The 27,848-nt window shown below is 42.0% G+C and overlaps 3 protein-coding genes across 6 annotated transcripts; 1 reads left to right on the forward strand and 2 right to left on the reverse strand.

Moving 5' to 3' along the window:
• Positions 1-1,057: 1,057 nt before the first annotated feature.
• On the reverse strand, positions 1,058-3,856 carry LOC136457228 (probable nucleolar protein 5-1). 3 transcript variants are annotated; one of them, XM_066457285.1, is made up of 7 exons: positions 3,631-3,856; positions 3,364-3,476; positions 3,217-3,258; positions 2,455-2,610; positions 1,809-1,985; positions 1,439-1,639; positions 1,058-1,347 (listed from the first exon to the last, which is right to left on the reverse strand). In XM_066457285.1, exons 2-7 carry the CDS (start codon positions 3,448-3,450, stop codon positions 1,165-1,167), a joined length of 846 nt encoding a protein of 281 aa, XP_066313382.1. In that variant the 5' UTR covers positions 3,451-3,476; positions 3,631-3,856; the 3' UTR covers positions 1,058-1,164. The 3 variants fall into 3 exon arrangements, with proteins under 3 accessions (XP_066313382.1, XP_066313384.1, XP_066313383.1); XM_066457287.1 differs by lacking the exon at positions 2,455-2,610; XM_066457286.1 differs by lacking the exon at positions 3,631-3,856 and having other exon boundaries at positions 2,455-3,141; positions 3,364-3,408.
• Positions 3,857-10,003: 6,147 nt separating this feature from the next.
• On the reverse strand, positions 10,004-14,227 carry LOC136457223 (beta-glucosidase 5-like). Its single transcript, XM_066457278.1, has 13 exons — positions 13,974-14,227; positions 13,797-13,860; positions 13,568-13,626; positions 13,234-13,309; positions 13,071-13,142; positions 12,894-12,981; positions 12,542-12,806; positions 12,089-12,204; positions 11,796-12,010; positions 11,533-11,561; positions 11,233-11,336; positions 10,690-10,776; positions 10,004-10,462 (listed from the first exon to the last, which is right to left on the reverse strand). The coding sequence occupies exons 1-13, from the start codon at positions 14,103-14,105 to the stop codon at positions 10,237-10,239; spliced, it is 1,533 nt and encodes a 510-aa protein (XP_066313375.1). The 5' UTR covers positions 14,106-14,227; the 3' UTR covers positions 10,004-10,236.
• Positions 14,228-16,662: 2,435 nt separating this feature from the next.
• LOC136457233 (probable ADP-ribosylation factor GTPase-activating protein AGD14) lies at positions 16,663-23,101 on the forward strand. 2 transcript variants are annotated; one of them, XR_010759700.1, is made up of 14 exons: positions 16,663-17,031; positions 17,747-17,808; positions 18,560-18,647; positions 18,734-18,795; positions 18,887-18,980; positions 19,199-19,630; positions 19,741-20,640; positions 20,725-20,856; positions 20,935-21,051; positions 21,462-21,542; positions 22,117-22,246; positions 22,355-22,394; positions 22,464-22,648; positions 22,726-23,101. XR_010759700.1 is itself a non-coding variant. In XM_066457293.1 (13 exons), exons 1-13 carry the CDS (start codon positions 16,936-16,938, stop codon positions 22,510-22,512), a joined length of 2,283 nt encoding a protein of 760 aa, XP_066313390.1. In that variant the 5' UTR covers positions 16,663-16,935; the 3' UTR covers positions 22,513-23,101. The 2 variants fall into 2 exon arrangements, 1 of the variants encoding a protein (XP_066313390.1); XM_066457293.1 differs by having other exon boundaries at positions 22,464-23,101.
• The last annotated feature ends 4,747 nt before the right edge of the window (positions 23,102-27,848 follow it).

Here is a 27,848-nt window from a genome sequence, read left to right on the forward strand (position 1 = left end):
TTGATAACTTTCTCATTTGAAACCATCTTGTCATGGAAAACTACGTTCGAATTTCTATTATTTGAAATTCAACTTTTATAAGTGACCTCGGATGAAGAAACTACCAAAATGAAAGTTGTAGATCTCGAAAAGTAATAAAACTTTGTAGCTGACAACTTTTTCATTTGAATTAGTTTAGGGCCTCAAACAATCAATTTATGCTCAGTTTTGTATAATACATGGGGAATCAAAATGGATTGTGGACACAAGTGAATGTGAGGTGTAGTGGTAGAGGAGATGGCGTGCGAGAGAGAGGTCGCCGATTCTAATCCCGGCACGACGCAAAGTGTGCAAAATTCATGAAAAAATGCTGCTACCATAGAGTGAGGGTGTGTGTGGCTGCCGGTGGGGACCTCCTCGGTTAAAAAAAAATTTGCTATTTTTTTGCCCTGTTTTTCAAATCGTGAAAAAATGACTCTACCATAGAGTGAGGGTGTGTGTGGCTGCCGACGGGGACCTCCTCGGTTAAAAAAAAATTGCTATTTTTTTGCCCCGTTTTTCGTTTCTGGAAATTGATTTGTAGGGGCGGCTGATAACACCAACCGCCCCTACAAATCGATTTGTAGGTGCGGCCTGGGAACCGCCCCTACAAATCAGTTATTTTTAACCACCTTTTCATAGGGGCGGCTGACAAAACCACCCCTACAAATCGATACCAGCCGCCCCTAAAAACGTTTTTCTACGTAGTGTATGTTCCCGCTTCCAGGCTGCTAAGAGGTAAACACAATCAGAAATGCGCAAGCCATGCCTCTATTAGGTGCAGTACTTTAGGGTTCATCTAACCGAAGTGTGAGTTTGGATACTCGTGGGACGCGCAGGTGCTCCTGCTCGATTAGTCATTTGACCTTATCTGAATTTTCAGAGATTAACGGCGTCTTTTGACCTGATCTGAATTTTCAAGCTGTGGTGGCACTGGACCCATCGTTGTTTGGATGGAATCATGGAAGCAAAAGCAGAGTAAGCCATAGCCATTGCAGCGGCCGAATATAGGAATCGAACGAGTATACATCAGCCCACGTGTTATGTGTATGCATCGATTTACTAAGCAGACATGTATAATTGAACATAACTGAATGCGATCAGAATTTGATGAGCATTCCCTACAAACATATAACTTCCACTAGTTCAGCTTTGATACACTTTCTTAGCTTTCTTCACCAAGCGATCCAATTCATTTCTTTTAAAAGCCCTAACTCTATGGGCAGACGCCAGTTGACTGTAGGCTCTCAAGCAAGCTACCTTATTTATCTTAGCATCATATTTATCTGCATCACTCAGCAACTTTGATATCACGTCTTCTGGAAACATCTGAAAGAGACAAGATAGCCCATCACACGGGTGCGAGTGATACATGAAATGCACTGCCGAACAAATGAGAATACATTCACAGAAAAAGTACCTTATCAGAATCACCAACTACACTTCTTGATATGATGATCTTAAATGCTGTTGCAAGTTTGAGAGGGTCCCAACTCTCATAGTCAATGCCAGACACCTTCTTAAGGTAGTGACGAATGAGGCACAAGTTTTGATACTCTTTCTTCTCAACATCATCACATTTAAACAAGACGCGCGCTGTCGCAACAATCTGCTCATTGACCTGGATACAACGAGCATTGCATCATCACAGAAAGATAAATACAATGGCAATTTGCATGAAAAGCTTTGGTCCATGGAAACGAAGGATCTTAGTGAGTACACAAGCTATTGTAAAATTAAACACTAAATGACAGGGAGCTATAAAGAAGTATGGCAATTGGTGAACGCACCATCTCTGGTTCGACATCAAAGCCATAACGACGCAGTAATATTTGTAGTCCTTGACTCATAGGGAGGTGGTCCTCCATAGACAGCTGTGATTTTTCTCCGGGCACCAGTTTGTGCATGAGATGCTTCATGCCCCACATTACCTCCATTACAAGTTCATTATGCAGGCAGTTTATTCCCTGAAAAAGTCACAGAAAGATGGCGCTCAAACTTGTTCACGCATTTAAGCAAACAAGGAGCATACTTACCAAGCTTTTTTCAATGATTGATTTTGTTAGAGTACGTCATGAGCCTATTGGGCCTGGGCTGGCGGTATAGCCCGCTAGTGTTAGGGTTAATTAGAGATAAGGGTCGCTTGCTTAAGGGTCAAGTAAGCCTTGCTTGGGAGTCCAGTAAACCTCTATATAAGGAGAGAAGATGTATCAATCTAATCAAGCGAGAATTAAGAAGGAAATCCCTTCCCTCTTGCTCGGCCGTGGGCAAGGCCCCCGGCCGGCCTCCGGCCTCCCTCGCAGCCCCAGCCGCCTAGGTTTACTGGACTCCCAAGCAAGACTTACTTGACCCTTAAGCAAGCGACCCTTATCTCTAATTAACCCTAACACCAGCGGGCTATACCGTCAGCCCAGGCCCAATAGGCTCATGACGTACTCTAACAGATTTATATTCTGGCTTCCCAACAAGCAATTTCTTCTTAGGGCGGTGCCACTTCATGATCATCATAGTAAGCTTTTCATCAACACCAGTATCAACATTAATGGCACTTGACTTGTCATCAAAGGTTTGAAATTCATTCAGCCAAACAGTCTGATAAAAAAAAATGTTCAGGAGCAAAGAGAAGCAATTAATCATATATCTTGCACTGTCTCAATCTGGGGAACCTGTTCTCAACTCGATACTTATGTCTGAATTGTAATGATATATACCTTGTTTAAGGCCTCATTTATCAAACATTTGCAATATAATTAAGCGATAGTATCATGTGTTCTGCGTATTTTAAAAACTGAACGCGGTGGTTTTCTTCAGTAGTAGCACAACGTCAAGGTTCACTATAATCACCCCTAGGTACCAGTTAGCCAGATACTAGATAGAAATTGACGCATACATATACCCCCAGATTCTAGACCGTGCATCAATTCCTTAGAAATCTCCTAGCACTCACTCCAACCATTTAGCAAAACTAGCTTAATTTTGTGCATAATGACATCATGCTACATGCTTTACCAACATAAGCTTTGATCAAGTTAATAATAGTAAACAACTGTTGAACAGCTCGCAAGATTGTGTTGATATTCCTCCCTCGATGCAAAAAGAACTTGGTAGTTTGGCGACAAGCAACTGAGGTAATATAAGAATGATAAGGGGAAAAAAGAGTGAGAATAATGAGAAGGGAAGGCAAGAAGGGGCACTCACATCTTCTGCAAGAAAATGCTCAGCAAAGTTTACCCAGATACTCTGGCGACAAGGATAAAACAACAAGAGGAAGCAGGTACATCATCACTAAACGAGTAACGAAAATCGAAGTACCTCGCATTAACCAAGGAACGAAAATCGAAATACCTCTATGGCGTTTGGTACGTAGAGGCCGATTGCATAAAAATTGAAGACTGCGAAACCAGTAGGAGTCTCAAACAGGAGAGAGGTCATCTCATGAGCCTCCAATAAGTCAGCATCTGCGAAACAAAGAAGTCAAGCAAAAACAAGCTGGGATTGCCAAGAAAAGCGTAAATAAACGAAGCGCGAGGCCGGCCCTGGATCCGACGCTAAAGTCCATAGCCTCCGGGTGATCCGTCGCGGTGGTTTGCTCAGAGGAGGAGGATGGCTCACCAAAATCGGCTGAGCCCCCACCCAGGTTCGGCGGGAGTCCTGGATCCTCGAGGCATCGCCGATGAAGGGATGCGGAGGAGCAGCAAAGCCCGTGCCTGTGCTCCTCCCTCCTCGGTCCTCTCTGCCTCCGTGGCTAAGGTCGGGGTCACCGGTTGGCGGTTGCGGAGACGCAGATGGTCGAGAGTCGGGACGGAGCTAGGAGAAGCCGCGGGGACCTCCTCGCCTGCTTGGGACGTGAGTCATCCAGGCTCTAGGCGGATCAGCCTAAGCGCACTCCCAACGAAAGAAACCGGTAGTTTCTGTAACGTAGAATGCCGCACTAAAAAACACTGTTTTTCAATCTATGATTTCTATAAGTAATAATTATTTTCTATTTCTCTCTCCCAACTCTATCTTCTTCCTCCAATGGGAGTGCGACACGAGCTTCCTAGAAACTGGTGGTTTCTCTCCAATGTCGATTTCATGGTTTCTTGGTGCATTGGGTCAAGAGTAGACCTGATTTCTTCGTGAAGAAACCATTTCTATGATTTTTGCTCTCTTTCTTCATTAATTACGTTGCCATATCAGCGTTTTGCCTACGTGGCAAGTCATTTAATGAGGATAGAAACCATCATCAATGCACCATTGGGACTGCCCTAAGGACTTTGCTGTTAGGTCGCAGGGTTGGCTTACGTGTGCTGATCAAACAAATCAAATGCCTTCCCTTCTACATTTTTATTATTTTCTGAAAATGATCAAATTAGCTCAAACTACACCACAAACCACGTGAGTCGCCGTAGGTAGGCATGGGCAAAACTTCGTGATCCCAGTGCAACGTATGGACACATACCCAAATATGTTAAAACATTTAAAGATTTATATTATCCGCTAAAATAAACACAGAGATGACTTCGTTAGGGTATCAGGCCTCGAGAGAAGTAGTCACAACAAAGACAATAGGATGTTCATTTTTGTACGTTGACAGTAATAAGACGATTCCTCGATTTTCTCATTGGATTATGTCTTTAAGGATATGAAGTCTTAAGTTGTAGATATAAAGTGAGTTTGAAACACGTTAAATTTGAGGACCATGCATATCTATTGTCTCATTGTTTAGTCTTGTGCCTATACATGAACATATGTAACATGAGAAGGTATGCCAAGTCGAAATGAGGTGATTAGATATGCTTTGTGGTAAAAGGATTGGCGGATTTCAAATGGGAAATTATTGTTAGCGCAAATCAAAGTTTGACTCAAAGTGTGAAGATGGGAGAAAGGAGTATATTAAGTTGGGTTCGAGATACTAAGCGCAGATGAATGGCAAATGACGACTTTGGCGCTGAAGAATCAAATTGTTGTTATATCGTAAGTAAAAAGTGACTCAAACATGTTGAAATGGTTCAAGTCACATGCTCAAGGTGGATTTGCACAAAGGGTTGAAAGAAAGTTGATGGAAACCTTTGCGAAGACATATTATAAAGAATATGCATATGAAGAATAATGCAAGCTCAAGAGCTTGAAATATATTTTATCTTTAATCTTAAGTATAGATATGCCTTTTTATCAAGAGTGATGCAAACGTTGAGTATGTTGACAATTCTCACTATTCAAATTAACCAATCCTAAGTGTTAACTTGCGAGAAACACTTGTCACAACCTTGCATATGGTGGTCTTGGAGCTTGTTTTTAGTTGGTTTGATTATAACTATTTTAAATTCCGGGTTTGGCCAGGACTTCGGATCAAGTTTGGAAATTACGAGGCAATTTCCAATCAAGGGTTTGTGTTTGGATTTCGTTTTTCTGATCGAAAATTTTCATCCTGGCCAAAGTTTCTGATCGTGTGCAGAAAAAATGCCCAAACAACTAGTGCTAACTGAGTTGGGAATAACTCATTTAGAAAGCAATGAGGAATGCTTTGGACTTGCTAGTGTATATTGGGAAATCAAAGAAGCACATGTTCGAGTACATCAAGTAGAAGGTATGGGCTTGTATCCAAGGTTGGCAAGAAAAGCTATTGTCCAAAGTCAGGAAGGAAATTTTAATCAAGGTGGTTGCACAAGTCATACCCGCATTTGATATGTCGTGCTTTGACTTGACCAAAAGTCTGGTCAAGACATCTTCTTAACCATAATATGATGCTATTGGTGGAGCCAGCAAGATAAGACAAGCAAAATTTATTGGGTCTGTTGGGAGGAACTAATAACAAGATCAATGAGCGGAGGGGACTTGGGATTTTGAGATCCGCATGTTTTTAACATTTCCATGTTATGATGTTGATAAGGCAAGCGTGGCGATTCCTTCTGTTCTCAGATACTATACGTGCACAAGTGTTGAGTGGAGGGCGCTTGGGATTTCGATATCTACATGTTTTCGACATTTTTTTCTCGAATACGCACGCCGTAAGAAGAAGAGTTTAACCACACAAACGACGCACTCTGACGAGCGCCCTAGGAGGTCTACTTGACCATCCTAGTATACAAATTCAAATTTCGATATTACATAAATGGTACACAACCGAGCCGTGGTCTGCGTGCTCCTACTCCGTTATCCGAGAAGAGCGCGCCGGTGTAAGAGCGGCTCTTCTACTAGCCCTATTGTTGTCGTTGAAAATAACTCGTCCAGAGCTGCAACTTGGCCTGATATCAAGTTCCCTGTGAAGATGGCGTCGTATGCTTGCTTGGACGCGAATGAAGTTGGTGTCACCTATGATAGGGTTCCCATCCTTTGCCTGAGGAGTACCTCGCCCCGCTGGGAGGGCGGTATGTGCGCCAGCGGTTGAGCGGCAATCCGTCTGCTCCTGGCAGGAAGGGGCTTTTTGGTTGCCGCATTCTGCCTTGGTGGAGTGTCGATTAAGGGTGACCTTCGCTTGAGCTGCACCTCCTCGGTAAACCGTGTGAGGCGCCGAGCGGCCTCGCGCGGCGTGGGCGTTGCGTCGACGTCCGCTTGGTCGTCCATCGTCGGCGTAAAAGGGTCAGGTGTAGCTTGGCCGTCCGGATGGCCGTCTTGCGTCGGCGTAGAAGTACCTACCATATGCTTGGTCGGCCCGAACCCAGGTGGCCAGACCTCACCATCCTCCCCTAGAGCCTCAGCACCCGTGACAACGGGTTGTCCCATCTGTGGAGGCGTGCCCTGTACAGGGGGACAATGGAGGCGAGTCCGTCGTGCACTGAGGAGTCATCGCCGCAGGACGAGTGTCCACCAACTAGCCCTGGGCAAAAAATACCGAGAACCGAACCGAAAATACCACTGTTCGCCTACACGGCCGTGTAGCCCGTGTACACGCCGTGTACACGCTACACGGTGGTGCACCGTTTCCGTTTAATCGTCCGTTTACCCCGTTTAATTGACCGTTTAGCCCGTTTAGTGGACCGTTTAGCCCGAATAATGGCTAAACGATAGGTGACCGACTGTTTACCGTTTAGCGTTTAGGAAAACACTGGAAAATACCGAAACCGAATTTTTCGGTACCCTATTCGGTTCCTAATTCCCAGGAACCAAAATTATCGAGGTAAATTCAGTTCTTTACCTCGGGGAACCGAATTTACCGAATTACCTGTCGGTGCAGAAAGTGACCAACAAGTAAATATTTGTAGTTTTGCCTTACGTAGTGATTGGAGGTGGCCTAGCACTCAATGACACATGGTTTATACTGGTTCAGGCAACGTACCCTACGTCTAGTTTGAGTTGGTCGGTGACTTTATTCCTGAGCCCAGGTGCTTGAAGTTTGCAATGGGGTTACAAACGAGAAGGAGAAAGATGGAGGGTACAAGAGGTCCGGTCGGACTCCGGTCGGAAGGGCCGAGAATGATAGGAGCCCCGCTATGAGCTAAGTGTTCAAGCGTGTGCTTGTGGTTCGAACCTAGTGGTTCTGTGGTTGTGAACTAGTGAACTTGATCGATCTGAATGAATCTGAATGTTGGAAGAGAGCGCATCCCCTTTTATAGATGAAGGGGATGGCTTTACAAGCGAGAGGGAAGGAGTATGTTTGCTGCTAAGTCTTGCTTCCCACGCCGGCGGGTACCAGATGATGGTAGGCGCCCACAACACTGTTGGATGTCAGATGCACGTGGGAGGTTATGTTGTCTTCTTCGGGTATGGCAGACGTCGGTGCCTGTCACACTGTTGATACCTGAAGGTTTGCAAGGGATTTTACCATGTTCGCTTGGTACGGTAAATGCCGGCGCCCACAACACTGTCGATGCCCAGAGGCATGTGGGGGGGCCTTACCGTATGGGAGTTAATGGCGTCCACAATACTGTAGGGGAAAATGCCGGCGCCCACAACACTGTCGATGCCCAGAGGCATGTAGGGAGGGGCTTACCGTATGGGAGTTAATGGCGCCCACAATATTGTAGGGGAAAATGTCGACGCCTACAACACTGCTTGGGCTCTGTTGTGCCAGGGAGGTTGCATAGTACTATTTCTGTAGGTGTACAGAGTTCGGTCCCCGGTATTGCGGTTTGACTTGTGCGCCCTGCCTTACTTTCTCCGTCTGTTTCCTGATCCTTATCGAGCGGGCGTCCCCAGTCGGTTGGTCCCAGTCGGCTCTGAGCGCGCCAGTCGGAGAAGAGCAGTGAGCAGGGGTTTGGCGCATCCCCGGTCGGAGACGCGGGTTGGAGTCAGAAGTAGTGCTTTGGCCAGGCCTTCCGGTCGGAGAGGCCGTCTAGAGGTGGGCTGGAGAACAAAGCGAGCGCTCCGGTCGGAGAGGTGGCCGGAGTCGGAGAAACGGGCACCGTTCCTCCTTGGCCCGATCTTCCGGTAGGTGATTGGATCGCCCCTCTTGCCTGTTGTTTACATACTTGGGCCGGCCCATGAGTTGTGCGTTGTCTGCTTGGGCCGAGCCTTTGTTGGAAAGCCAGTCCGCGAGGGACCCCGGGTTTATGAACCCGACATTACCTGAAATGTGTTGAGTTTGAGTGTTGTTATATTATTGAGTGTACTATTATAGACTATTATCTTATGTATTTGTGGTACTCACTCTTATACTCTTTGTGGACTTTTATATGTATATTTATTTTGCACTATTATTCTCTATGAAATCATGTCAAAATTAGCTTTTGGACCTGCTATTACATGTCTCTGTGATCAATTCGGTACGGTTCGGTAAATACCGAAAGTACCGAAACCGAATTTCCTCGGTACCGATTTTTGGAAGGAACCGATCGGTACCTATTTTCCAAGGAACTGAATTTTTGTGGGAACCGAAGTACCGAACCGATCGGTTTGGTATTACCGAATGCCTAGGCTGACCACCAACGAAGTTTGAACCTCCTGAGAGACGGTTGTCGTAGCCTGCAAACACCCAGGCGCTGGTGTGACCACTTGTCGGCTCGCGACGAGCGAGACGGCAAGCTCGTCCAACATCGGATCAACCGAGGCGACCCAAGCAGGAGGCTCTACGCCCTCGCACAGCGCCTCCGCTAGCGGATCTGGCTCGAGGAAACAACGTGCGGCAGTCGAAGCAGTGGCGTCGTCAGCGTAGCCGGTAGGCGCGCCCATGCTGATGTCCGGCGCCGGCTCACCCGGCGTCGCTGGCGTACATGTTTGCAACATTGCCATGCTAGTAAGGCAAATGTGGTGGTTCTTTCTGTTCTCAGATACTCTATGTGCATGCATATGTGCTTGATGCTAAGTATTTTCCAGGCAAAACCATCTTGAAGGCAAAAGCAAAAGGAGGTATTTCTCATACATGGCGCGGTATACTTGCCCTGTTCGGTTACCTTGGAATGGACACCCGGAACGGTTTCCAGCCGAAATGATTGTCTAATTTGTATTAAGATTGATCAGCAAGAATAGTTCTTGGCCTCATTCCCAACTCGCCCTAAAGGGGCTCAATTTTTAAAAGATGGAATTATCTCGAGGATAGGTGATGGGTTTCAGTTAACATGTGGAGTGATTCGTAGATTCCGAATAATAACACGGCAATGGGGTTTCAATTAACATTTCGAGTGAACAGTGGAATAGCATGTGATGAGTTATCGCACCTCAGGTGGGTCCCTACTTCAAAAGGGGGGTTGGATCACTACTGCAAAAGGGAATAGCATGCAACGAATTATCACACCTCCGGATGGGTCACTACTTCAAAAGGTCGCAGACCTAATAATTCCAATTACTGATATGTGGGATCAGCAATTGGTCAACAATTATTTTTATTTAATTGCACTGACTCTGATATCATATTGAATTGTATGCATCAACCATTTCAATCGAAAAAGATTAAGTTGAAACAGAAGACGGACAATTTCCTTTATATTTCAACAAGTCTATGCCGTAGGAATCAGGATCCAGGATCAAGTTGATGGCACCAATTGTCAGAAGCAGATGTTGTAAATGTGGCTACTGCATTGGGGAATACCACCTTTGGTAGATCAGTTCTCAGAGATTAAAACAAAAATGATGTACAATTTATGTTTGATTTCCCATTGCCACAGCTAGTAAGAAGCTATGGGCTTGAGTTGTACAAACGGTCCCTTGTTTTTGGTACTAGTGTCCAGGGATTTACCTGGAATAATCCTGTACAGGTTTTGATGGAATTTGTTTTTTTAAGTGTTCTTCCATTGCAATGCACAGTACTCAGTAGTCTCGCTAGAGGATGTACAAATGAATGTATGTATCGCTGTAGAAAACTTATTGCTCAACGTGTGATCCCGCATCGTCGAGCTCATCCTCTACACGGATTCCCTTGTTCTTGAGGAATTTAGAGTACCAGCGAGCAGATAGCCTTGCTTGCCTTGGTAGCGCCTTGTCCTCGAAATCAACACGGTACAGGCCGTATTGCGACCTGAACCCTGTCAGGTACTCGAAGACGTCCAGGAAGGACCACACGAAGTAGCCTTTCACATTGGCCCCATTCCTGCACGTCAACACAGGATGAGGAATAAATCTCTGTGAAAAATAGTTCTTCCTGAAAAAAATTGTATCTGAACAATATTAGTGAAAAGTTGTCGACTGACTGATACACATTGCTGAGTTCTGCTATTGTGCCTTTTTTACCTGTCCTTGGAAAGCTGCTAATCAAGTTATAATTTTGGTACCTTTCTAGGAACCATAAAACCCTCTTTGTGATCTGATATCTCTCACCTTAGAGCAGTCAATGTGCTGCTTATGTGGTTCTTCATGTAATCAACCCTGTCAGTATCATGGAGGCTACCGTTTGTGGTTGCATGACCTGAAGAGAGAAAGGAGAGGGAAGAAAGTATAAATCGAATGCTATCTCTGATCATAAATATTGATGTTTTGAACAAGATGTGATCAAATTTTTTAAAACTTGACTGTCAATAACTTTTGACATACTAGATTGAAAACATAAAAATCATAATAAATAACATAGATCTGTCTTAAAAGGCACTTTCATAGTCTTATAACTTTGTTATATTATAAATATATTTTAAAATAGATGATAGTGGTCAAAGTGGCCATTGAAGATCATGAAAAGTAAGAAAACATCAAGTACTTTTTACCAGACAAAGTATATGTGTTCCAGAAAGAGAGGTATATAGAACGCATTGATGTCTGAATAGTCATTTTTTGTTTTCGGAAACAGATATCTGCATAGTCATTTAGAGGTACTTCTTAGACTATCTGAACTAGAATTTTGAGGCCTGTAGCTGGGAAATAGACTTTCCTGTCTCTTGGATATAAATGGGAAGGTTCCCATAGGCTTCACTCAGGTATTCTACCAAAAGTTGCAATCCTCTGGGATCAGCCGGAATAGATGTTGGGGCTTGCTGCAGTAAAATGAAAAGGCTGTATCTGTCACAGCATTGAAAAAGTTCCAAATATTACTCACTCAAATAAGAGGACCGTTCAGTGTGTTTTTATCTAACTTCCCATGTTAGACAGGAATTCCTAATTGCACAGCATAATGTCTGAAAAGTCTCAAGTCATCAGCATTTCTGAAAAATTGTCGATGAAAAACCTTACCTGACCTATTGGCGGATCCGTTCTCGAACCTGCTTCAAATAATCTTTTTGTTAGATGCAGCATTTAGCTTGTAGGTTTCATAACATTTGCGAATATGTTTCAGAAGCATCAGCAAATTATTTGGTCCATGTGACACCATGTTGAATTTTCGTAGGCCATTGTGTATGTGCCACTAGATAAATGAATCAAAAGTCCCAGGGATGTATCTAAAGAATTGCAAGCGATAAAAGGATAATCCTGTATCGAGTGACAAATTGTTTTACCTCTATAGTCAGCAGCAGCGTCCAGTACGAAGTCACGGATGCCTTTTTCTAAAGGGTGGTCATTCACATACAAAGATAAATAGTGGTTTATTCCAATGAAATCTAGAGTGCCACGAATGGCTTCAGATTGAACTTCTCTGAATGACGGAAGGCGAGAACCAACATTCTTCTTCATTACACTTGGATAATCTCCAAACAGCAATGGTTCTAGTATCCTACAATCGATACATATTGTTTTCGATTATCTCTGTAAATGTTCCACATTTGTGATGCAACAAGAGTTAAAAAGATACCAGCCGCAATAGAAGTCCAGAAATCTTTGAGATGCTTCTAAATCGGCAGTGGAGTTTGTTAGTGGGTATGGCCACATTGTATATATATTTATGCCAACAACTCCTTTTTGTACAGCCTACAAGTCAGTCATTTTATGCTTGCGTAAATATATGACTGATATAAACATTTTAAGAAACCAAAGGGAATGTTGTTGGTGTAGTTAGAAGAGAAACTGATGCCTTGGCTCATGAGCAAAACGTGTTCAAATGTAAGATTTATTATAAGGATCAATTTCAGATGTCACGATATAAGATTCTGATTTTACAAGTATGTGGGTGGGTGTGTTTGTACACTATGTGCATTTCTTCTTCTAATGCAATGATGCTCAGCTCTCCTGCGTGTTCGAGAAAAGAGAAACAATACAAGACTAATGTTAAGACACCTGTGATGTTTTCAGGTACAAGATTGCTCACTTGGTATTTTTCTCTGTACAGTCTGGTAGCTGATGCATGTGCCAGTAGCATGTTATGAGCTGCTATATATGGTTCCACACTTGAGTTCCCCACTGTACATTTTTTTGTTCCAAATCCAAACGGATCAGAACATCTTCCCGGTGCAATTTGTCCAATATCATAGGACCCAAGTGCAGCCACATTGGCTTCATCCAGAGTGGTCCAGTGTGAAACCCTGTCACCAAATTCCCTGAAGCACACATCTGCATATACCGTGAAATCCTCCCTGCGTTTTGTGGTAGCATGGATGATCAAGATGAGTTCATTTTGGGAAAAATATCATTCACTAACAGAAAAAATTACTGGATCTTACACAATCTTTGGGCTTAACCATCCACCATACTCGTCTTCCAGGATCTGAGGGAGATCCAGCTGGTAAATCATAAGATGGACTTGGACACCTGAAGAACCCAATAGTTATTGATATTCCTTATGTTCATACAATTACCAGATATAAATACCATTCAAAATTTATTTGCAATAGGCATACCGTGTCTAGCTAGCTTGTCTATGAGATTGTTATAGTACTCTAACCCTTTTGGATTAATAGCACCTCTTCCATCTGTGTATTTAATTTAAGAAAGTTTAATCGAAGATCCTAGAAATTTGTTGCTTCATACATGATAAAGTTTCTGCACAAAAAATGGTTATACTTGGTATAAGCCTGGACCAGGAGATAGAGAATCTATATGCCTCCAGGTTACTGTCAATTATGAGCTTAACATCGTCCTGAAACATTAGATGGTTAAGGTCAAAGCAAGAAACAAATCAAGAATGCTCCTTTCCGTATGCTGAAACAATCAGCATGCAGATTTGGATCAGTAGTAACAGTACTTCGATGCAACAAATTATATGTTTAGATTAAGGACAGTAATTTTTATATTTAACGCCAGAGTTTTCAATAAAAATATTTAAAGATCAGACAAAAGGTTAGTTGATAGCATAGTAAAAGAAACCAGCAGCTTGATAGCAGCCAGAGTTTTTCACCTTGTACTTGTTGTACCCGTCGGCGGCTATATCACCATTGCTTTTGTCCGGCATGCTCCCTGTTATCAAGGATGAAAAAAAGTGGCAGTAATCCTCCAGTCAGGCACTCAGGCTGCACAGTAACTAAAGTCTAAATCAATGCATTATTAAGCATGAATCACTGTCACTAGTATCCAGTTTTAGTTTTTTCATCAGTGCCAGAAATCCAACCGACGAGTGACGTGCGAACCTGCGTGAGTGAAGGTATCCCAGATGCTTGGGCTCCTACCATCGTCAGCAACGGCACCCTCATACTGCAGCAGCAATTCATTTCAAAGTAACTAAAAAAAATTAGTCGCCTATGATTAGCACGCAAGAAAGCCCCATGAATCCATGCACGGGAGTCCCGGACGGGGTCATCCGTTACCTGATAAGCCGAGGTAGCGGATCCGAAGACGAAATCTTCAGGGAAGTCGCTCCTTGTGAAGCCGAGAACGGGAGCCGCGCCCTGGACGCAGACCAACAGCAGGAGAGAGATGACGGCAAAGGCGGCAGCCATGTCTATCCTGAAAGCTCTCTGCCAATTCGTCAGTTCGACTAGTCCAAATGGCAGGACGAAGAGGCCAACGCCTGTCTTCAGTCTTCTAAGAAATTTCGAGAATTGACGTGTGTGGTTCGTAGGTATGCGGTGCGCTAGTGAAGTGCTTCTCACTATCCCAGCGGATAATGCAATATATACTCTCTCCCTCCATCCATCCAAAAAGAATACAACTATATAATTTATTTATAGAAGCTAAACTAGCTTAAATTCAACCAAATTTATAGTAAATAAATTAAGGTTTATAGCTCCAACAAAATTTACTATAAACAAGTATTTCATAATTAATTTAATAATACTTATTTTTTACAATAAAATTTAATATTTTATAATTTAGTCGAATTTTAAACTATTTAATTTCTCAAAAAAATAAGAATTGCATTTTTCGGACTAATGAAGTACACCGCCTCTCGTGTGAGTAGCACAATGTTCGCATGTTAGCTTAGTCGCAAGCAAAATTGTCCGCATATATGTATTTATATCCTAGAATCTTAGGATGCTGCCCGTTTGAATCCATTTAGATTCTTGAAAAATGGCTTTAAAAAAGGTACACGATATGTCCTTAAGGTCTATTTTTTATGTTTCATGTGTTCTTATATGAAAATAGACTATTTCATGTGAAATTTATGTATATAATTTCTATAAATTTTCTATGTTACAAATGAATCATTATTGCAAAAAGCCTGCTATAGCATTTTCAATGATCTACACTACGATATTACGAACTATTCCGTCATTACTGCTAATTGATAGGTGATTTTGGTCATGTTAGTGATCACTATCACTATGTTTTCTACTGACATATCAATTTACTTAGAAAAAAAACATAGGGTCCACCAGCTAACCTTGTCAAGGGGTAGACCGGCTAAAATAACCGAGGTGAGTAAACTGAACTCAGGACATAGGCCAAACTAGGGTTAATTTGGAATTTTTCAATAAATAAATTAATTGTTGCATGGATTGTGTCTATGACAATGGATCCAAAACCAGTGTGCTTCTTCGGAGACTTTCTTTTTGGGCCTTACTCTTTTCTTCTTTCTTCTTCTTATAAACCTCATGCAACATTAGCGAAAAGTTTAAGGTGATACTCATTAAATGCGTAGTATGACACTATGCACTCGAAGTAGCCTCAAGGCTTGTTGGATACATATTATGCATTCGAAGAAGGCTCAAGGCTTGTTTTGATTCATGTATGTTATTAGTTGCTAAAAATTGATTCTAGATGATTCAAACACGTGGAGTAATAGATCCAAACTAATTTCAGCCAACTAACAAATAGTCATAACTCATTTGTACATGGCCATATTCACCCTTCAAGGCATGGACACAATTTCTAGCCCTAACCATTACTATTTTCTTAGTTATAAAATGTATAGGATTTTTAGTTGTTACGAGTTAAATAATTTTAAGTTTGACTGGATTTGTAGAAACAACATAATATTCCCACCATTCTAAATTAGACATCGTTTTGGCTTTTTTAATTATATATAGCTTTTACTATGAATCTAAATATTATCTATGTCTAGATATATATACTTTTATTATATACTTCCCCGTTCTAATTTATAGGTTATTTTAGCTTTTCTAGATACATAATTTTTCATTATATATCTAGATATATCGTTATTTAGGTGCATAGCAAAAATGATGTACCTAGAAAAACCAAATGACCTATTATTCATGATAGAGGATGGTAGTTAGAAAAGTCAACACTTTGCCAAATGAGCTTCATCATTAGATATATTATAAAATACTTAAAAAAACATTACAAATAGTCCTATGTTTTCATAATTTATCTCCTTAATCTATAAGATGTTAATAATCTTTTTCAATAAAAATGATTAAACTTAAAATGGTGGGATTTAGAACAATCGAAAACTCATGATATTTCAAGATGCAAGGGAGCACTCAAGAGTAACTCCACCAAATTGAGAAAAACAATCATCTTTCCATAAAAAATGTTATATACAGGAACAGAGTGAAAAAAACCACTCCGACAGATCCCCTTCCTCAATCCCTTTTCCTATATTTTTTCTCAATCACTCGAAACTCCTATTAATCCCTTATTAAATAGAGGGGAGAAAGCAACATTTTCTCCCATCTCTTGGATATTTTTTTTTCTATTTTTACCAAAAATCCTAGAATGGAAGGCTTTATTAGGAAATCTTGGAGATGCTTTTACACTCTAAAAGTCTGTTTTGTCAATTCTCTTTAGCTACATATAAGGAATTGAATATCCTTAATCTGGTAGTGAAGATACTCATGTGCATGTGTGCTGATGTGCAAAACAAACAGCCGACATGTACAGCTTGCTTATCATGGTCCCAGACGAAACGGACAAATGGTCGCACTGGACCGTTATGCTTACGGAATCGCACGGAGCGTACTTTGCTTGTCGACGTTGCGGTCGTTTCTCGTAGGAATTCAATTTGACGTCACGACGCCGTTAAAATCTTTTTCCATGCAGTTATTATAAAAAAAAAACTCCCGGATCCGTCGGCTTTCAGCCACTAATTTCCAAAGCCAATTTTCTCGCTTCGCCTTTCCTTCTCCCATCTCTCTCGACGAGGCTCGCCATCGCCGCCATTCCCATTCGCCTCCTCCTCCTCTTCTCCACCTCCGCAAAACCCTAGCCGCCACCCCCTCGAATCCCCTACCAGCGCCCGAATCCCGGCCTCAATCGAGCTAGGGCTCGCCAATTTCTGGACGGGCCCGTTGAAATTTCGGCCGGTCTTTTCGGGTGAATCCTTCGGTTTACTCTGAGGGGATTTTTTTATTTCTGCGGCGCACGATGGGGAGCAGAAGGGAGGAGGAGAGGAACGAGAAGATCATCCGCGGCCTCATGAAGCTGCCGCCCAACCGCAAGTGCATCAATTGCAACAGTGTGGTAACCCTCGCGCATTTTTGGTTCACTAATTACTAAGCTGATTGGGAGGCGTCTGCTGTTCTACTTCGCGGATCGTTATATGGGAGGCAGTGGAATCTGTCTGTCGTTTGAAATGTTACGCAGTTAGCTCAGATTTTCCAAAAAAATATAGAGTTCCTTGTGAACTTTGGTTCGTTGGCTTATAATTTCAAGCGGTACCTGTTGGTTGGACGATCATGATTATTTCTATGTTGTTTTCGATATCAGAACATGACATATTCGTTGCTATTTTTTACTTCGATCACTTGTGCTACTTCTGTTTTGTCCCTGATTGTGAAACTCTAAATGTTGCTACTGTTTCCTAATACACAATTGCTTGATTCGTATGTTGATAGGTAGTTCTTTGATTTATTTGAGCTACTTACTGGTTTCGATACTTTTGTCTGCACCTTCTGTTTGTGTTTGACAATTAATTTGCTTAGTTGACTGAATTGCTGAGCTTTTTAGTACTTTAATTGTCAGTAAGTACTATTTGTGTTGCGTTTACCAGTTTATGTAATATTTATAGTGTGTAGAGTTGATTTTCCCATTTGGTTAACTGTTATTGAATCTACCTTTGATGTTCAGCACAAAACTTTATCCAGTGATGCATTTTGTCTCAGTTTCTTGCCCAAGTGTTTTTTTATATACTGTTCTCTTGATTTCATCTGAACCACTTTTGTTTTGTTATATATAGGGGCCACAATATGTGTGTACCAATTTCTGGACCTTCGTTTGCCTGTCATGTAGTGGAATCCAGTGAGTATCTTTTTCCCTACCTTCTTGACTTTTGCTAGGAAATGTATGGTTTTGGTATGTGATGCTTCTAACAAGGCAAATAATAAGAATGTGCTTTAGATGAAAAACAAAATGGTATTGTCTGCTGCCCAGACATGGCTGAAAATCTACATTTAAGGGCTATCACATTATTTTCCGGTTGGTTCCCTAAGGGCCCGTTTGGATCCTTGGAATTGAATTCATTCTAATAATTACAATTTAGGCATAGATTAATTAAGCTAATATAATTGTATATGGAATATATTTGTATATTTATTGTTAGGCATACAAGGGACATACTTATATGTTGCATTTCTATTGTAGGGAAGTGAGTTGAAGAGTGTGTTATAAGTTGGAGAATAGAATTATAGCATAGTGATCCATAGAATCCATTTCCATCTCCCACCCTATGAATTTGAGATAGGCTTATTTGTGAGCTTGGGAAAGTTATGGAATGTCAAATTCCAATCCAAATAGCCTAATCCATTATGTAGATTTCAATTCCTCTAAAATGATGGGATCCAAACGGCCCCTAATGGAAATTTCCATCATGCCATTTTACAACTCTAGTCTCTGGACATTTTACTTGCACATGCAATCAGTTTTCAACTGGAGAAGCAGATAATCAAGTCCTGCTGTGCATTGTTAACCTTTGTTTGTTTAGTCTGCTTTTAGTTCTGATGTACCTTCTTGATGTTGTTACCTTCTTGACGTCTTGTGGTGTGATATACAGCCGTGAATTCACTCACCGTGTTAAGTCGGTGTCAATGTCCAAATTTACTACCCAAGAAGTGCAGGCCCTTGAACAGGGAGGTAACCAGGTAAAACAAAACCCATAGCTATTTTTATCTTGTACCTCTAGAGCCCCCGTTCATCTTTTATGACTTAGTTGAGGTCATGACTGCAGCGAGCACGTGACATCTACCTGAAGGATTGGGATTGGCAACGAATGAGGTTGCCTGCCAATACGTGAGTTTCATTTCATTCTTGAGTTTTTATGGGTACTTATGTTTTATGCTATCCGAAGAATGTTATGTTTCTCATCTATGTTTTGCTTCAGCAATCCAGATAGGATAAGAGAATTTATCAGGGCTGTTTATGTGGATAAGAAGTATGCTAGTGGATCCTCTAACAAACCAGCCACAGATGGTGAGGTAATGAGCTGACGTGTCTTGTGAGTACATTGTATTATCCTTTGTATAAGTCTAGTGAACAGAGATATGGAGATATAAGTAATTGCGCTGTGTTTATGTAACCTTTGAACTACCATAGCCCATATCGCTATTCCAACTAATTCCCATAGTTGTCCACATATTCCTGCTGAAAAGTCCACGAATATGCTTTAATTATAGTTTCCATTTTTTTCTGGCAGAGTATGAAGGGCAACGTCAATGACATGAGAAGACCTAGCTCTTATCATTCGTATTCCCAGAGCCCGCCCTATGATTTTCAGTATGAAGATAGACGATATGGTAAGCAAGTCGACACACTTGCTAGAAGGCCTTCAGATAGGGCGCTCTTCGATGGGAAACTTGGCAACTTACTACTCAGTCCAGGTCGTTTGCGAGAGCAGATGAATGAAGACCGTTTTGCTAATGAGAGTTCAGGATCAAGGTTTTCCGACTTCTCAGCCTCAAGCACTGGTGACTTTAGAAATGATGTGCTTTCTCCTAGCTCTCAGGAGACAGGCTACAGCAGTCCCTCAGTCCACCATTCAAGAAATGTCTCTGCTGACAATCCTCAATCCCAGAAATACCCTAATGCAGCTTCGCAAATAGATTTCAATGGAGTTCGACGTTCACAGGTTTTTTATTCTTCTGTTCTCTTCCCTTTCCAGTAAATGCCTCTTGGGCTTAGAAAACTATTCCAAGTATAGTGGAGATTATATAAATCATTCCTTCTTTCCATGTGCAGCGAACAACTTCTTCTGGAAGTTTTGGATCATTTGATGGTAGCTCAGTTTCCAACAAATCATTTGAATCAGGTAACCCGCCTGATGCACCAACAGAAAAGTCAGCCCATTGTGCTGTAAACCATCAGACTGTGGCTTCTCCTGAGGCTTGTTCGACACAACAGTATGCCTCGCCACCCAGCAATCACAACTTGGTACCTCAGAAACATGCTGATTTAGGTAGCCAAACTGCTGCCACCAGGAAACCAGTGCAACATAGTGGCACTCAGATTGAAGCTGTGGTGTTGACGCGTGCTCCAGTACAACCAATGACTTCCACACCTCTTGACCTCTTTGATCAATCAACTGTGCAACAGCCTGTCACATCTGCTGCGCCAATAGATCTGTTTGCTGGCTTTAATGAACAGTTACCAGCTTCTGATAATACAGATAATGTATCCAGTCATTCTGATGTTGCTAAAGAACCTGCCCATAGTGTTGTTCAGAAGGGCATGGTACCATCAGCTGAAGCACTCGCCACATCTCATGCTGTGCACCAAGATTTATTTAGTCTGTCAATTTTGCAGGAACCAGCAACATCCTCACCCTCTCAGCCAATAGATCTATTTGCTGGCTTTGACCAACGTTTGCCACATTTGTCTACTGTTCAGAAAATTCCATCAGCAGCTCCATTGTCTGCTAATGTTGGATGGGCTTTCTTTGACATGCAACATGGATCGTTGACATCTGTTTCAAATGTGCAAGGTCAGGTGCCTGCTGCATTCCCTCCATCTGTTGATCAATCAACATTACCAACTTCGCCACCAAATGCGATTGGGTCACAAAGTTCTCCGGCTATGATGGATAACTGGAGTTTAAATGCTGAGGAAGTGAAGATCCCTGTCCCCAAAGAAAATTCTCAGGTAATTTTGTCATTTGACATATGAAGCTGTTAATGGATTATTATAGCTTCACATGTTTAGTAACTTTCTCCTGCTTGTTTATAGTCTTGGAATGCCTTTGGTGAATCTACTCAGAGCACATCAAATAATCTGTTCACATTTAATACTATGCCTCAAGTAGAAGCTCATCAATTCTCTATGCCAAGTGGTCCATATGTTGAAGCCAGAACTCCACAGGTACATAAGTTTCAGTTAACGACTCAAAAAGTATATTTCTCAATGAAGACTGACTCAATATTTTGAATCATTCTTTAGGATTTAGCTAGGGGTGAGCCTGAAAGGCCAACTCCTGGGGATATGTTTTCTGGCTTCAATGTTTCACATGTTGAGGTGGTTGGACCATCGTTTCCTTCATCACTCCAGCCCCATTTGGTATGTTTTATCCATGATTTAAGGTTCTTTCCTATGATAGCCAGTTAGCTTTCTTGTTTGGCAACAGTTCCATTTTTACTGAGAGCAAGCATGAACAGACATATTAAAATTGTGCCCTTCGACATATAACGTATATTTGTTTGTGGGGTCTACTTGACATGGCATTATCTAGCTTATGATAAACATTGAGGGAACATTTTACCAAGACAATTTGGACTATGAATTCTGAGGCTCTCACAATGCATACATCACCCTAATGGGCACCTGCGAATGTCATTTAGCTTCTTTGCATGCCCTTTATTTCTTGTAATCTGCCTGTCATAGTGCTGGTGCAGAACTGGAACCAGTTTACCCAAGTGTCAAAACAGGATTATTTTACCGCGGTAACAATTTCATGAATTTTATTTCAGGGTGGCATGGTCTCTCATCCTGGAAAATCAACAAACCCATTTGACATGGCATTTGAATCTGATGTTGACGCCAATGACATGGTATTATTATTTTTCTTTCTGATTTACAATAGTATTAAGAATAATGTGGGCTAGTAATTTTGTTCCTTCTATTTATAAGCTTCTTATTTGAAACAACAGTATTCATGGCTGGAATATGAACATACATACAAAATAAATTAAGCGAAAGAGCCAACTAACCTAAGTCAGCCTGCAATTCTTCAAACAGAGCTATAGTACAAGGAATTCAATTCTGAGTTCTTGATGGCCTTGACCATAGGCTCCCTCCTAAAGCAAGACATACCGTGAACTTTCAGTCTCCAAAATTTCCTAAGATGTATCCCTTTAGCAACTTCGGCTCCCTTTGGAAGAAATGTGTTCCCTGTCTTTGTGACTTCATAACACACAAGTTCAGACTAAAAGGAAACCATTCATTGGATTTTAGTTTTTTTCCGTTTATTATGTGAATGTGAATACAAACCCAGGAATAGAGTCTGTGTACATTATTCTTTGGTTCTTGACATGCTAACCTGAATGCAGTTGTTCCCATGTTGCCTAATACTCTTTTTTTTTTTGTTCTTGTTATTCACTGACACCTTTTGGTTCCCTTTTTCAGTTCATGGATTTGACCTCACTGCAAGAAACATTACCAGATCCTCACACTCCCACAAATTATTCTGGAAGCTTAACAGAGCCATGGATTTCTCAAAATTCCACTATGTCATATATTCCTTCTGGGCCTCAAGGTACTTAATCTTTGCTCATATAACTCCTCATGCACCGATGCACAAATATACATTCACAGAAGGACTGAAAATTCTCGCTGTTAATACCATATCTGATTTTTGGTCCAGGAGGGTTATCCTATGTGGCAGGACAAGACTCTCACATGTTGTAAGCTCCTTGATACTTGCACAATAGTTGTTAATGCACATTACTTTCTAAATCATCACTTTATTACAGGAGTTCAACATATCAAGGAGCTTTTCCACCTAGGAATCCATTTGAGTGAGCGCTAGTAAAGAGTGTTTTGTTGGATAGTGGTGACAGAAGAGGAAGGCAATTGGCATGGGTCGAAATTCAAATGGATATTCAGGTGTACTATACTAGATGCATTGACAAATGTGCATCGAATCTGAAACCCTGAGGTAAATATGTGTCTTGGATTTCATTGTCCATGCTCTCTTGTATATCAGAAAGGACTGCATAGAAGTCTACATGGCAGGAGTGCTGGAATTTTTGCCCGAAGAAAAAGCTGTGTCCTATACTCCCATGGACTGATGTATCTCTGGCAGGCAGTGCGGGTCAAGCATCAAAAATTTTATTTCACCATTTTGACATTTGCCCGTGGGTTGTGTTCATGTTCTTGTTAAACCCTGTTGTGAATGAGAGGGGTGGCATTTTTACATCAAATGACTGGTTCATTACCCTTTTTTATTCCTTAAAAATATAATAAAAAGATGTTCATCAAAAGATCGTATTGCTGTCAGATGTGTTATTCAGTAGTGGGTGTTACCTCTGTATGTTAAAGGGGCATGTCGACTCTCCTCAGCAATATTAATGCTCATCATAGTAAAGGATCATGATGATATGTTTACCCATGTTTTTTCTCTCTTTATAAAAAAGCTCTTTTTTTTTTCCTTTTAAAGGACCATGTTTGCTTGTTCACTGCATAACCAATGCGCTGTAAGCGTTGCCTTGTGTTTGTGATTCAGCTAGTTGCCCTGCATTTTTATCCTGTTTTACAACAGAGATTTCAAAAGCTAGTGCGCCATCTGGTCAAGTAATCTAATTGCTTTATGCTCAGCTTAATATCTGGTAGCAGCTGTATCTTCAGTTCTTCACAAAGCTCAATTTCACTCCTCTACCGATCGATCGTGTAAAAACTATGTCCTTGGATTGTATTTTCTTGGTTCAAACCCGATTCAGTGTGTTATATCCAGATTCCATTTTTTGAAATAAAATTAGCCTTACAGTATTTTAAATTCGAAAGTAAACCCTGTTTGTCATGCCATCTTTTTGGCTATGTCAAAGCCAGAGTCATGGTAAAAATCATGAAGGACCTGTTTGGCATCGATAATGATATAGCCTGAGCATCCGGTCGGACTGACGTCGGTTCCACCGAATTGTTCTTATCCATCGTTCTGAGCCTGAAGTTGATGACTTTGATGCGAAACTACGGGGTAGAGGTTGCTATGGCTGTGCGGGTGAGCTTTGCGCACGCTAATAGCCACCAGCGTCCACGACGGATGCTCCAGCAAGCAGACGAGGAGAGGACCTTTGTGTGACGCTGCGTCGCCAGCGAGTTGCCCACGCTGCTCCCGCACTGGCGAGCTCCGTGCCGTCACGAGCTCCGCACGCCAGCGCTGACCTATGTGCCGGCGTCGAGCTTCGCAACGACAAGTATCCACCTGCCCAAGCAACAATGTGACATTACGTTGCAACCTGAAAGTGCATCTAGCCCTTTAGTGGGTTTTGGATGATTGAATGACAACGTGATTAAAGTACTAACCCGTTTGCTAAGTGTGAACAGGTAATAGGTTATCTCACAGGTACTTAATGAAAGCCAAAATGATGTGTTATTGTATAAACAATCTAGTTCAAGCACAAGACAACAATGCAAATGGAATTCATGTAAAAGCTTATTTATTGTGGGATTTCCATGTACTATGTGAAAGCAAGCACGTGATCATTTGTTAATGAGACATGAGGGATTGCATATGGAATGGTCTCATATTTGAAGCTTGCTAAATTAAAATGAAAAAGATAACAATACATATGAATGGATGATTCAACACAAGATGTGACTTGATGGCTTGAGATGGTGAAGATAGCAAGGAAAGGCTTCGAGGTACTAAGCAAGAGTGAAGGGCAAGCGACGGCTTGGCGGCCGAAGAACCTAGCTAGGGTGAAGAAGAAAGTACTTGCATTTAGTTGAGGTACTAATCAAGCTAAGATGGTCATATTGATGTGAAGAATCAAATCTATAATGAAGTATTTGATGGAAGTGACTTGATACATTTGGGGTTATTCAAATTTGATGAATGGAATCAAGTCACATGCTCAAGATGGCTATGCTCAAGTGAAAAGATCAACATCAACTTGTTAGCACCCTTACTTGATGAAGATTGGAAGGAACGGCATAAATTCAAAAGAAATCAACTCAAGTGGTATAGATTCATTTTTGTTTTGATCTTGAGTTTAATAGGTATGCCGTTCTATTAAGAGGGATGCATCATGTTGATAGATAATGTTTCATAAGTGCTCAAGCCAACCCATGTGAGTTTTGAGAATTTGAGCGACAAAAGACCTAACTGATTTCTTGCTGGTCTGGCAATACCGGACGTGTCCGGTATTTGTCCAGCAGCTGTAAAATTGTTGCTCTCGGATTGGTTCGTCGGGAGTTCCGACGTAGGTCGGGAGTTCCGACGGTCGGGAATCCCGGCATGGGTCGGGAGTTCCGATGTCTCGCACTTCAACAAACTTGGAGGTTTTACTATCCTGGTCATACCGGACGTGTCCGGTATTCATACCGGACGTGTCCGGTATGGATGACCAGAAGCCAACGGCTAGTTTTCAAAAGCCGTGAGGGTCGGGAGTTCCGACGTAAGTCGGGAGTTCCGACGGTCGGGAGTTCCGACATATGTCGGGAGTTCCGACACCTCACTAACTTTAACTCAGTTACATGTTCTTCAAAATTACTGAGGGTCGGGGGTTCCGACTTGTGTCGGGAGTTCCGACGGTCGGAAGTCCCGGCATTCTTCGGGAGTTCCAATGCCTCACAACATCACTGTAACTAAGTTACCGTTGGCGTAGTATGAGTCATACCGGACGTGTCCGGTATGCATACCGGACGTGTCCGGTATTGCAACGGCTATAAAACAGCTAGTTTTTCAAGGGGGCTATAAATACCCCCAAGCCTCCACCTTTGGAGGCTGCTGATTCTGCTGAGATAGACACACGTTTTTGAGCCTTGCCAACTCTCCTAAACCCTCTCTTAGTGAGTGTGTGATCCAAATTGCAAAATTAATTTGTGGGTTGAGAAAGAATTTGAAAAAGAGAGCAAGCCACCACTTGAGCACTTGTTCATATTGTCAATCTCGTGATTCGCATTTGTTACTCTTGGACTCTTCGGTCCTAGATGGCTAGGCGTCGCCGGAGAGCAACCGAGAGATTGTGGTTGCCTCGGAAAGTTTGTAACGGTCGATTCCGCCGCCTCGGAATCATTTAGTGGAAGGAGGAAAAGGAGTTGGAAAAGACTCCGGCTAGAGTGACCTTCGTGGTACCCTCTAGGGCTGACCTTCGCTGGGTCGCCCGCAGCCCCCTCAACGGAGAGTAGGACTCAAACGAGTCCGAACTTCGGTAAAACAAATATCGTGTCTTAATTCGCATTTCATTTGATATTTGTGTTGCTCTAGCTGTTCTGCAGGTTCTCCGTGTGTATATTGTCATCTCCATTAGGTGCCTGCAGTTTGGTTTGAAGATAGAAATCGAAAGGAGTAAGTTCGGGGCCGATCTGCAGAAATCGTGTATACCGGACACGTCCGGTATACATACCGGACACGTCCGGTATTTTGTTTACTTCGTGGCTAACTTGTGAGGGGTGGTAGTACTCTTAATTTGGAGTTTCCATTTTGGAAACTCCCCTTTCTAATTGTTTCCGCATTTAAAGGTGTTAATTTTCAGAAACGCCTATTCACCCCCCTCTAGGCGGCATCCTAGGTCCTTTCAATTGGTATCAGAGCCGGTTCTCACCTAAAGCTTCACCGCCGTGAGAAAAGGATGTCGACGCCTATCGAGTTGGAGCCGGTGCTTCTCCAAAATAATGGTTCAAACTTTCTAACTTGGTCAATACATGTACTCAATGCTTTTAGAGATATTAGTCCTCTAGTTGAGCATATTGTGGATGCAAGCATACCTCTTTCTATAGTTGATTGGAGCAACTACAAAAATTTGTCAAAAGAGGAAGAGATATGCGTGCAACTCAATGCTCAAGCTATTAATATTATTTTGAGTACATTGAGTGTAGAGGTTCAAGATGAGGCAATCTTCAACGGACAACCACCTCCGGAGAGTGCTCATCTCATTTGGACTAGACTTTTTGATTTATATGGAAAATCCAAATGTGATGATGCACTTGAGGTCGAGTCAATGGAAAGCATGTCCATTGTGTCTTCATGCAGCAAAGAAGCCTCACAAGACCTCAAGAGCACTGAGCTGGAGCAAGAAGTGCAAGCAGCACATGACGTGCTATCTGCCTGCACGTATCGGACGTGTCCGGTATTCATACCGGACGTGTCCGGTATGGCCGAGGCAGTAGACCAGCAAGCAGCTGTTTGCAGCAATGCTCAAGCCCGATGGCGACCAAGTGATGAGTCAACCTCAGTATCTCATGATACTCATCACTTGTGTCTCATGGCCAAGAAAAACAAGAAGAAGAATAACAAGAAAGATCAAGAAAAGGAGAAAGCACAAGTAGATGATCAAGATAAGAGTGATGTTGAAGTTGAAGACAACTACAACCTTGATCATCTCAACCATAAAGACAAGTTCATCATCATGAAGATAGTTGAAAAGAATGATGAGCTTGAAGAAGAGATTGAGAAGCAAGAGCAATCGCTTCAAAATCAAGAAAAGTTTCTCATCTCCAAATTGCAAGAGCTAAAGGCAATAAATGAGAGGTATGAAAAATTGTCAATTGAGCATGCTTTAGTTACTAATTCCTCTTCTAGTGTTTCACAACTAGAGAAGGAAAACTTCGAGCTCAAGGCAAGGCTAGATGAACTATCAAGCAAGTACAATGAGCTACAAGCAAATTATGTTCATCTAAAGTGCTCTCATGAGGAAGTAGTAGAATCAAGCATCATGCTTGAGGTGGCTCATGAGGTTGTGATTACATCGGTAAAATTCTCTCAACCTCTCACACATCCGCTCACTAGTACACCATCTCAAATAAATATTTCTTGTACTAATGAGTGTGCTCCTCAAGCAAGCCAATCTTCGATTGAGCTAAATCTTATAGAAAACATAGAGCTCAAAGAAGAAGTGCAAAGATTAAAGAAAGATGTGATTTGGTTGAAGGGTAAGGAGAAAGCACAACCTTCTCAAGATAACCGTGATAACATGGTGAAGAAGCTTGAGAAGGGTTCAAACCTTGCTTCCTCCAAAGCCCAACAAAAGAATCACATCTCAAGCAAGGCCAACACAACCAAGAGCAAGAAACATGGAAAAAGGATGTGCTATGGTTGTGGATTGTATGGACATGAGTGGGCTATGTGTCCAAACAAGAGTTGGGCCGACAAGGTTGAAGCCGCCAATCAAAAGGCTTCTACCAAGGAGGCCAAGCAA

This window comes from Miscanthus floridulus, chromosome 6 (genome assembly GCF_019320115.1).
Source record: "Miscanthus floridulus cultivar M001 chromosome 6, ASM1932011v1, whole genome shotgun sequence".
Lineage (NCBI taxonomy): Eukaryota > Viridiplantae > Streptophyta > Magnoliopsida > Poales > Poaceae > Miscanthus > Miscanthus floridulus.